This window comes from Microplitis demolitor, chromosome 5, assembly GCF_026212275.2.
Source record: "Microplitis demolitor isolate Queensland-Clemson2020A chromosome 5, iyMicDemo2.1a, whole genome shotgun sequence".
NCBI classification, from domain to species: Eukaryota; Metazoa; Arthropoda; class Insecta; order Hymenoptera; family Braconidae; genus Microplitis; species Microplitis demolitor.
The window spans coordinates 3,633,460-3,645,290 of record NC_068549.1 but is presented as its reverse complement, the minus strand read 5'-3'; the positions used below and the strand labels follow the sequence as shown (position 1 = coordinate 3,645,290).

At 27.0% G+C, this 11,831-nt stretch overlaps 1 protein-coding gene across 1 annotated transcript in view; it reads right to left on the bottom strand.

Moving 5' to 3' along the window:
* The window catches only part of LOC103574355 (syndecan), a 49,854-nt gene that overhangs the window by 5,117 nt on the left and 32,906 nt on the right, over window positions 1-11,831 (bottom strand). Inside the window, exons 2-4 of the mRNA XM_008553788.2 lie at window positions 2,345-2,534; window positions 333-448; window positions 59-254 (exon numbers count right to left, since the gene is read on the bottom strand). Coding sequence (XP_008552010.1) covers window positions 59-254; window positions 333-448; window positions 2,345-2,534 — 502 coding nt within the window. The remainder of the gene's footprint in view (window positions 1-58; window positions 255-332; window positions 449-2,344; window positions 2,535-11,831) is intronic.

Below are 11,831 nucleotides of genomic sequence, written 5' to 3'. Positions count from 1 at the left end.
CTAAAATGTAAATTATTCCGAGACAATGAAATTTAAATTAGTGTTGCGCAATAATTACCGGCAAGCACATTTGGCTGCGCAAAGAATGAACTAGTACGGTCTTCGTGTTTAGGATTCATTATTAACACTTCGTGTGTGTCTTCGGTATCTTCGTCTTGATCGGAATCTTCTTCACCGCCAACTGGTTCAACAACGTCCACGTCGTTATTATTATTATTATTACTTTCTTTGGGTTTCGGCGGTGCGAGATCCTTCTGAAATTTTAATTATTCTCATTACATTCAGTAAACAAGCTGAGTAATTTATGGTAATTCATTTAAATAATTAGGTACCTCAGGAATTTGCTTAGGACTCTGTATGTCTTCGAAGTATTTCGTAGGATCTGATTTATCTGATTTTTGTGTGTTATCTAACTTATTACTATTGTCATGGTCTGGGAATAATACGCCTGAAAACAAAGTAGATTATTAGTATGTAATATTTCATATTTGTAATTATACTTTTATTTTTGGCACATGGCCCAAGAGGGACCATGCCAAAAAGGAAAAAAAGTTGATTAAGTAGGGTTTGAGAGGTTACAACAGCTAAAAATATAATATGTGACACAGCGGGTAACAAAGATATCTAATCTTTAGAATTGTGACGTCCATAGCTGTGTAAAATAGTGTATTACATACCAAGAAAGGAAAGTAGGATAGTCTGACCCATGTGTATAATTACGTACCCGAGCTGAAAGCGAGGGTAGCAAACACGGATTGGGATTTCCTACTTTCCTTTGTGGTGTGTATACGATCTTTCATCAGATTTGTGCCTGAAAGTTTAAACTTTTGCTCCTGTTTTGGAAAGAATTACGCATGCGCTAATTTAATCATTTACTCATAAAAGAAAAGAACGACTTTCTTCTTTTTAAACAGGGCAAGAATTTAAATTTTCGGTGCAAATATGGTGAAATATACTATTTCTGATGTCAGCATCGAAATTTGAAGTTTCAGTGTCTCTATAGCCAGTCAAAACAAACTAATTTCAGGTGAATGCCGTGAATGAATATCAGAAAATGCGTAAATTGTGAATGCCTTCAGTCAGCGGGTAGAAACAAACTTGTTTCGTCCCTGGGGAACAAACGAATAATGATTCTGTCTGCTGACTGAAGGCATTCGCAATTTAAACTCTGATGTCATTTGTTCAATAGTAATTTCAGACCATTAATTTTATTTGCAAATGACTGACTTTGAGATTAAGTTTTATAAAAATTAGAGTAGATAATAAATAGCATTGCAGGTAATCATGAAAAATCTAGTGTGTAACTCGAATGAAACACGATCCATTCTGGTCTAAAATCGTATTGTTTCATCCCTTGTCACACAATATACTACTTAGATACATGAGTTATAGCTAGCGTACAAAAAATACCATAGTATTAAGTCATTTTGCGAAAAATGTATCCTCATATATTTATAAGTATTTTTTATTGTCTGCTGCCTGTAGGAATTTAATTTGAAGTGTTTTTTACAAAAATTAATATATATATCTAGTAAAATTCCGTAAAACACGTTTGTTGTGTAGACCTCGCCTCCGGCTCAGTAATCAATCGTCTACGGTACAAAATTTCGGGCAAATACTGCGAACACAGTGTGCAAAAATGATAACAAATACCTAAATATTGTACAGCTCATTACTGAATGATAATTTATTTTTCGTTAATTAAATTTTGAAACAATTATATGGTCGTAAATGTACACAAATATTCCCACATACAAATATATCAAGTAGTCAAATAATAAATACATATATCCCAGAAAATATGTCCATCAAAACCTATATTTGATCGTCATTGGATTTTACAAAGTGTCTATCTATATATTAACTTGTTTCACCTATATATATATATATATATAGAGAGAGAGATTTATTTTTTTATGTGAAAACAAAACAACAAAATGAATTTCCGATAACTGTGCGTTAGTATACAGGCCTATAGGACATAAAAGATAGAGAGATAGATATTGATATGAAATATTGAATGCTGACATAGTGTGATTTATTTATTTTGATTTCATGAAATAAAAAAAAAATATATATATTTATTTTTATCAATTTTACTTATTTTTTTTTTCACATATATATTTATTGCTTGTTTATTAATCATACATTAGTTTTATTTATTTCTTTCGGTTTTTTTTTTGTTTTTTTCCCAATTCTGTAAAACTAAGCGGTTAAATATTTACTGCTCTACTCGATCATAAGATCAAATGTATTTGTAGATGTTTCTTTAATTGGTAATTGGAGTATAAATATAAGATTAGATTAAGAAGGAGATTAAAAAGAAATTGATGACAATACGTACGTGCTTCACCATCACCGTCCTCGTCGTCCGGACCTAATCCACTTCCTGAAGCCTCTAAATCGTCTCGTACTTCACCACCACCGCGACCAGAACCTTCCAAGTTGTCCTGGTCGTCGAGGTAAAGATCGTCAGGGGATGAATTGTATGTTGTACTTCCTGCTATCGATCGTTCTTTTCCACTTGTGTCTTGCTGTAGATTAAAAAAGAAAAAAATTTGTTATATCTTAATCCTTAATGTTTATGATTTTTTCAATAATAAACAGAAGGAAAAATTTAAGTTGTTATTTAAAAATAAAAAAGGTTTGACAATAAAAATTTAATTTTAAAATGAAAAATATATTTTATAGAGCTTTGAAGTTTGTATAAAATGTTTTAAGACAAAGTAATAACATGAGGATTAATAGTAATGAAATTTGAACAATAACATAAATATTAAAAATAAATTTTTAGGTCAAAAATATATGAGATTTGAATTTTTTTATTGCTTGACTAGCGAAGTTGCCAAGAGTGCTCTTATCCATATTGCTTTGTTTTCTATGTCACATATACTAGGGAATTACGCTGTGCAATATACACTTTCTAGGATGTTTTCTAATATATATATATATATATCTAAGGTATATGAGCTTGGCATTGTGTTTTAACTCGGCGTGCCAATATCCCTTGTACCCTGACAAATTGACATTTTTACACCCGTGTCATAAAAAATAACATGAATTACCTATAAACCTTACGTTTACACTCATTTCATTGTCATTTAATTTTTATTCAAACTTTACATTTATTCATATGCATATACATTTTTTTTTAATTTATCAAAAAGATGATTCTGAAGTTAGCAGACAATTGGCAATTTCCGGATTTTTTTTTCAATAAATCTTTTTAAAAAAAATACAAAATAAAAATATGCACATGTAGAAAATTAAAAAAACCACAAATGGAATTTTTTTAAATACAGTAGACTCTGGTTATAAGTTATATTTTTGTCTATACTCTTACTTACAGGAAAAAATGAAATTGACGTGAGAGTGAGTAGAGCGTCCGATGTAACTTATAACCAGAGTCTACTGTACTTTTTTTTTTATAATTTATTGTTTTAAAAACAATCAAAAAATTATTAGGCGTCGGGTAATTTCAGCATCATATCAAAAAGACAATATTTCGAATTCAATTTTAATATCATGGGATTATAAGACGATAAATTTTCTGTGACAGTGACTAAGTAGGTCATTTTTCTCATCTTCGCAGATTTTAATTATTTTACATTACTTAGAATTAATTTTGATTGTCCGAATTTTTTTTGACAATTATCTATTATATGAAATAAATGAAATATGATACTATTGAGTCTATTTTCAAACATTTAGACATACTTCCATAACTTTTGTATTGAATGATAACTTTTGCTACTATTATTTGAATTAGTGACATACTTTTCACTAGTAAACAGTGAAAAATCACTATTTTCACTATTTCAAATTTAAGAGACTATCCATCGCTTTGATGATACTGTAGAAATTTTCTTCAAACTTAATTTGAAAAAAATTTAATACTTTTAATTACTTTGTTATAGTATGCGAAGGTCTTAAATATTAAATTAAACTTATATAATCTTGATGATCATCTAGAAATTTAAAATTGCGCAATTAGGTTAATGGTAGGTGTTAATAGATTATGTGAACATAAACTCTATGCTAATGGCCTCAAGTAACATATGATAAAAAATGTTCTGCAAGACGCATACTAATTCACGAAACAATTTTCAAAAAAATTATCGTTGAACTGATCATAAATTCTAAAAAATAATATTAATAAATCATTGCTGCGCATTAAATTCACTAAAACGCAATCTTCAGAAAATTGTATAATTTAATAATGTACTAAATTTCCTGTTTAAGAATTAATGGAAAGAATATTGTAAATAGGGATCATTATACTTCCTATTATCATATTAACTAATATAAATTCGTACACAGGAAAGATTGTGTTGCAAATTACATAAATTTCATGTTAATTTAAAAGTAACCGAAAATTTAACTATTTTTGTCTATGATATTTTTAGTGTTAAAAAGTAAATAAATTTAAAATTTTAAAATAATATTGTACGTGTTAACACAATAGAATGTTGGCCATTTAACACGAATCGTTTTAAATTCAACTCAACTACGCAATATATTTTCTGTGCATGAAAAACCGAAATAAAGTTATTTTTTGACAGTTTTTTTTTTTTTTTTTTTTTTTTTTTTTTTTTTTTTTTTTTTTTTTTTCATTTAATGTTGTACAAGCTTATAACAAATACAACTCACGCAACCATATTTATACACTTGTTATGTTAATTTTTTAAAATTGAAACAATAATAAAACAGCCGAAATATAAAACGATAACATTTATCATGAAATTTTATAATTATTGTAATATTATTTCAAAGGAAAATCACTTTATTTTCGTAAAAAATAAACGCGCTGGTAAACAAACGTCGTATTTTTCAAAATTTTACTATTGAAGAATGCAAAAAAATGTCTATCAAAAGCAATGAAGTATTTTCTTTTCGTAACTATGATCGAAATCTAAATGATTTCGGTAAAAATTAAATAGTTCATTTACTGGAGATTACCCTAGTGATTTAAGGCGAATAATTGTCTATTGTAAACTAAAAGTAACACTTTTTGTAAAAAAAAACTTATGTACTAAAAAAAAGTTCTATAGATAAATACCGTCAGAAAAAAATACTAATTTCGAATATTGAAAATTTATTTGCTGAAAAAAAATGTATGCCACTTATTATTTATATTTTATTGCACGAAAATATTGATATTTGACTATGACACTCGTAAAACGGTATGTGATTAAAAATTAGCAATCCACAATTTTTCAAAATGCGCTTGCGTAAATATTGACCTATTAATATAAATATAAAATAAATTATCCGATTTAAATTAACAAAAATTTTACGAATTTTCTCGAGAGCTTTTTGTTAAAAATATTTTTGCAATGCATCAAATCGAATTAAATGACAACAATAAAAATAAGTAGCGAGTAGATTGAATAAAATAAAAATAAAAATAAACAATAAAATGTATAAAAATATGAACTCAATCAATGATATAATTTTACATTTAATTTAGAGGTCTCTTACCTCTGTCAACACATCTGGGATTCTGTTCTTTAGATGTTGAACAGGATAAATTCGTTGTCAGGTAACATAAATTAACAAATAATATTTACTGATATGGGGAAAATTTAATTAGCGATTAGTGTGTTGATTATTTTGATGATTTAGGATAATAAGAACTAAAAAAAATGACATAAATATCTTACAAGATGTTACGCGGTTTTAGGCCAAGGGGTAACTATACGAGACTAGTACGCACTGTAACCGCGAGACAGCAGCACATTTGCTGAATTTTCCAACCCCTACTCTGTTTATTTCATTCGTCCAGGAGCTCCTGCAGGGGCGTCGGAAATCCGGGCGCAACCTATTTATTTTTATTTCCATGCCAATCAATCTCACAAAAAGGACAAGGAAAATTAGCAATTTAAAAATATTATTTCTATTGTTTACAGCTTCTTCTTTTCGTTGACTTGCGAAAAAAATTTTCCTTTTTGTTTTTTCAACCGAAACTCGCTTGTATTTCCTATCCATTCTTGTGCGAAATTCGACTGCTTCCGAAAATAGTTAATTCAGTGTTTAAATACAGTAAAAACAAATATAATAATTATTTGGACAGCAAATATGTATTTTTCCTTGGGGGTGAAATTAATATGCGATGAAATTATAAAAAAATGTACAGTAGAATAAATTTTAATAGATATTTGATTTTATTTGCTGAATTAATTGAACTAAAGTACTATCTAACAGTTTAGCACATGAAATCCTCTCATTTGAATAGAATCAGTCAATCGTAATTGATTTGAATCAAGAATCACTATCCGATTCACTACTTCCCTTTTCGCTGGTGTACATTTAAAATAGATTTTGGGTAAAGCATATTTGGACTGTAAATTATATAACTGCATGGCTTGTTAATGATTTTTATAAATTATTTTTAAATGATGTTTTAGAGCTGAATAATTTAAAAACTTGAAATTAATGTGTGCATACAAAAGTTTTGTTTACTTAAGATTATGTAATATTTGATTTTAATTTAGATATTTTTTACACTGAAAATGTGCTGAGACATAACTCGGTTTGGTATTTAATCATGTCTTTAAATTTTAAATATTATAATACGATCTGATTTTATTAGTATTACCGAATACATGAAACTATTGTTGAAAAAAATTTTATTTATAGGAGAAAGAAAATTTATTTTTCTATTTCAATAAATTTTAAAATGTGTCAGACTAAATTTTTTTTTATGCAAAAACTATTTTTTATAACACATATTTAAAAGAAATCTCGAAAATTGGGAACTTTGAGTTCTAGTGTTCACTCCGGATCTAATTCGTGTTCACCCTGAAAATTTTTCCTCATTCTCATGATTTAATAAAATATTTCATTTGATGTATGAAATTATTTGAAATTTTTTTAATCCATGGAAGTGCAAAAAGAACGTTCTATTATCCATGTGCGAAGCACAGAAAATGTAGCAAATCCTCTTAAAGAATATTGTGCAAAATGCCTCTAGATGGCACCTCAAAATAATGTTTCGTATAAATGGTAAAATATATCTAATCACTCGAATAGTGATATCGCATGCCGTAAAATATATTTTATGTCGTATGCAAAGATACAAGCTGTGCATAAAATAGATCAACTGTCAGTCACTGACTCACTATCTGATTAAACTTTTCATCAAACTGTCAAAGTCAATCAGCAATCTCAACAATTTTAATTTTAAAACGTAACATTTAGCTGTAGGTATGTTATGATCCATTTTTTTGCAAAAAACTATTGTATTGAACACAACCAGTAAGTGAGTATAAGAAGTGAATGGGTTGGTATACTTGTCTGCGATTCAAATGTCAACCTTCTCACCTAGTCTCATACTCATTTGTACTAGATGAATAATATACTATTACCATACGCTAAAAAATAACTTACTGCAGTTGAAATTTTACTAAAATATTAAAAATTATGACATCGCGTATGTTAATTTCTGGTTCCAAACGTTAACATTTTGCGTTTGAATAATTTACTTGTTCCGTAAAATTTAACTGTCAAGTATTACGATAAAATCCTCTTTACATCTATATTAATGCTAGTAATACTAAATTAGTTCTCAGTAACATAAAATATAGTAAAATGCTCTTTAAAAATCACTTGATGTCATTTTCACTTGCAATTAAAAAATGACATTCACTCGGAAAATAAAATTCAACATTTTGATCTCCGGGTTGTTTTAAAACAGAAATAGATGTCATGTTTATTAAAAAAAATTTTAAATATAGTATGGAAATAGATTATGTCTATTCATATTTTCCAGTGTCATTAATTTGTAAATATATTTTATGATATAAAATGTGTCAAGTTTTTAAATAAAATAAAGGAATAATTTTGTTTTTTATTATTCATAATAAGAAAAAGAACATTAACGCAATAAATATTTAAAATGTATTCTTTTGTTTATGTAAATATAGTAAAGGTTTTATGCATAAAATTATTATAAAATTTGCTTTTAAAACTCTGTGACTTAGTACTTTATCCCTTATGTATATATATATATATATATAGCTTAAAAGCATCTTTGATAAATTGTCTTCCAAGTTTCCTAACGAACAAAAGGAGTTACTAAGACGTTATAAATGTAGAGTTGATTATTAAACCAGTGTTAAATATTTCAGTCAATTATAATTTGAATATTGTAATAGTGTATGTGCGTGCTCTAAATTTAAGCCGTTATAAATTTAACAAAATGCATACATAAAAATATATCAAGTAATATAAACACAATTTTAACCATCTAAAGTTAAAACAGTCGTAGATTGTTCATATATAGTAAGATTAGAGAGACTACGCTTCGTATATTTTCGGTTTTTACCCCCACCTAAATTTAATATCTATAACATGCACCTTGATGGTGGGGGTAAAAACCGAACATATCCGAAACACAGTCTCGCTAATTCAACTATAGCAATACTTTATTTGCGTAAAGCTTAGATTGCTAATTAGTGATTACCTATACAATGTTTTGTTTAATCGAATATATAGATTGCTCCGGCAATACGTATTGCTACATTAACAATATGTAGATATATTTACAATTCGAATTGCTACATTAACCATTTGAATCTTTACAATAGCAATCTATTTGAATCGTTAAAACAGCAATATAAAGTATGAGAAACATAACTAAATAGTATGATTAGATTAACAATACAGTCATTTAATATTGAATATGATTAATTCAGTAATCTAGTATTGCTAATTTAACGATACGTATTGTTAGAATTATTCACTACGACCAATAGTTTACACGGTTACGATAACCAAAATTTTTTTTCAGTATATATAAATATGTACACATAAATTATGAAAAATTCTAATTTTATGAAGAGGTCATTACGTCTAATAAGTGTACGAAAGCAAATTTGAATGGTATACAAATATATATGTATATATAGTTTTTTATATACTTTTTATAATACTCATTCATATACATATTTGATATGTGTACAATGAAGCCAAAATGTTTTTTTTTATACTATTAAACAAGAGATCATAAATTTTTATACCTATACTCTCGAGTTATTTTTTTCTCAACTATAACTATTGTGAATTCGACGATTTTTTTATGTTGGTTTTTACAACCCTTCTTATATATATTCTCAAGTATTTTTAAGGGCTGAAACAACTCAAGAGTCGAGGGTAAAAAAGTAACACTTGGCCTTAATAAAGCTTAGATCTAGCTCTTCTACGTCAATGCTTTTTTTTTATATTATCCATTATTATTATTAGCATTATTTTACAAGTGCATATACATTAAATAATTTTATAACCTCAATTAATTTTACTTTCAACTATAAAATTATTATTGTGGCCGTAAAAAATATAGTATTTATTTTTGTAAAGAAATATTTGAAATATTTTCACAATAAGTTTAATATTTGTAAATATGAATTTTTTATGATCATTATTATAGAACATTGACTGCAAATTTATTGAAGACAAGACGTCAGTTTAATTAAATGTTTGTTCAAGAAGTCTTTAGTAAGTTTAGTTTTATTGCTTATGTATAAATAAGAATTGTTTGGGAAGAATATAAAGACACACCTCGGTTGGGATAAAAATAAAAAATTTTAATTCGCAAAATATCTATTTTATCACTAGCCAACTTATTTATGAATTACAGAACATGGCTATAAAAATTTTAGTACGACTGACATCTGGTCTCGCTTACACTTGATAGTGATATCAAAATAAATCTTAAAAGCAGAAGCGCACACCTTGGAATTTTATTTACAAACTAAATCCAAAAGATTTGAATTCATTTTTAATTGGATTTTTTTATATAATATCTAGGATAATTCAATGCCAACGCTAAAAGTATTGCGCCCATGCATCACGAATTATCTCGTTAATCGCGTTTTCATAATACAGAAATTCGAATAGAACATCGATCAATAAATCCCATTTCTCCACATCAATATCAGAGAATTATTATAAAATAACCAGGCATGTAAATCAGGATCTCGTATTCAAAAATATAATTACATGTTGTAATTATTTACTGTAGTATGTAAATTTCCAATTTAATTTCAGGAGTATTGATAATTATTTTTACACCAAGGTGTGCAAATTCAACCAATAAATTTTCAAAATTTTTATTGATCTTACTATGATAATACAAGTAGGATTTTTGTAATTAGTTTTAATAGGGTCCATGTTCTAGGATTAAGTCAGTGAATGAACGATTGTATTTTTGAATTTTTTAAAATACCAGGGTTCAACAAAATAAGAATTGATCTAAAGTAGTCAATCAAATAGCAATGGAGTACTTTCTCTATGTAATTGTGATTAAAATTTGAATGTTTATTTACTGATCGTGTTCATTCACTGCAAATCATCATGTGACCATGTAAAGTTGGAAAAAAAAAATCTGCTCTACATTTTACGTATTTGATAGTGTGTACATACATAACCGTGTGCACTTATTGAAAACCGGGAAATCCATTTAATTAATCTGAATCAGTATCAGGTTTGCTTACAATGAAATGTTTCATTTAAAATGTAGATCATGCCAGAAAATTTTCAACTAAGTATAGAGTACATCCCTAACACATATTTGAGGTGTATAATATATATGTTGTATCTTTAAAAGATTTTTTAAAGTGGATCCCACTTATTTACTTATTTTAACTTATTTCCTTATTTAAACTTTCATCACTAATTGAAAAAATTTGAATTGTGGAATCTGAATTTTATTTAACCACAAAGAATTTAAAATTTAAAAAACGCATAACTCTAGCCGCAAACCTTAATTGAAACCTTGATAAAGCATTTTTCAGTTTTAAAGTCCACATAACTCACCAAATAATTGAGATACTTTTCATTATTAAATCTACTGAGTCAGACAAACAATGAAAAACGAACCGCAATTTTAAAGCTACAGCAAAATTATTTGTAAGTCGAAATAAATGAATTATCACTTATATATTTCTGTATATTTCCCGTATTTAATTATTTAAGATTTTTTTTTTTATTGAAAAAAAAAAAAAAAAAAATTTGAATAGGTTTCAATTAATAATATGAATATATACGAGTATTGCGGTAGATTGTCTTATTTGAGAAATGTCTTGTGGGCACTTGAACATTCAATCTAGATATTGTCAAGCAAACGAATCGACTACCTACTATAAACTATGCTATATTGACCTCAGGCTATGTCAATTGGGGTACATTGACTTGAATAGAATTGTTGAGGGATGTTAAATATGCGGGTCAATTTAATAGTAAAAGACTCATTTTACACCGTCAGAGAATCTTAAATATTTATGATCTATAGTCACTGTTTAAATACTAAAACTGATATTTATTTTTATAACTTTATTTGTTTCTCTGTTTATTATAAAGTTTATTTTTTTACACCCCAGTACATTTTTATTAATTTATTTCCATAAAAAATAAATATTTAGAAATTTATAATAATATCCCCTGTAAAAAAGTCGAATATTCGAAATTTCTAAAACTGACACGACAAAATTTTTTTGAGTTTTCATAATTTTTGAAAATTTAAAGGGAATATCTATAATTGACCATACTATGAAAACTAAAAAAAAAAGAAATGTCCAGAAATAATTCAAAATCTGCTTTTTCTAAACGTATTTTTCCCGCGTAAAAATGATAAAATTTTGAATTTTGAAAAGTGTCAAAAATTTACAGAAGACCCAAAAAAAATCATTTTTAGTATTAATTGATTTTTTTCTTTGTATTTTCAGAAGTTTACAAATTTTTGGAAAAGTTCGTCGTGTCAAATTTTGAAGCGTAGCAAAGCCAACGCTTTTTCAACCATTTTTTTTTACTTGGGAAATTTAAAAAAAAATATG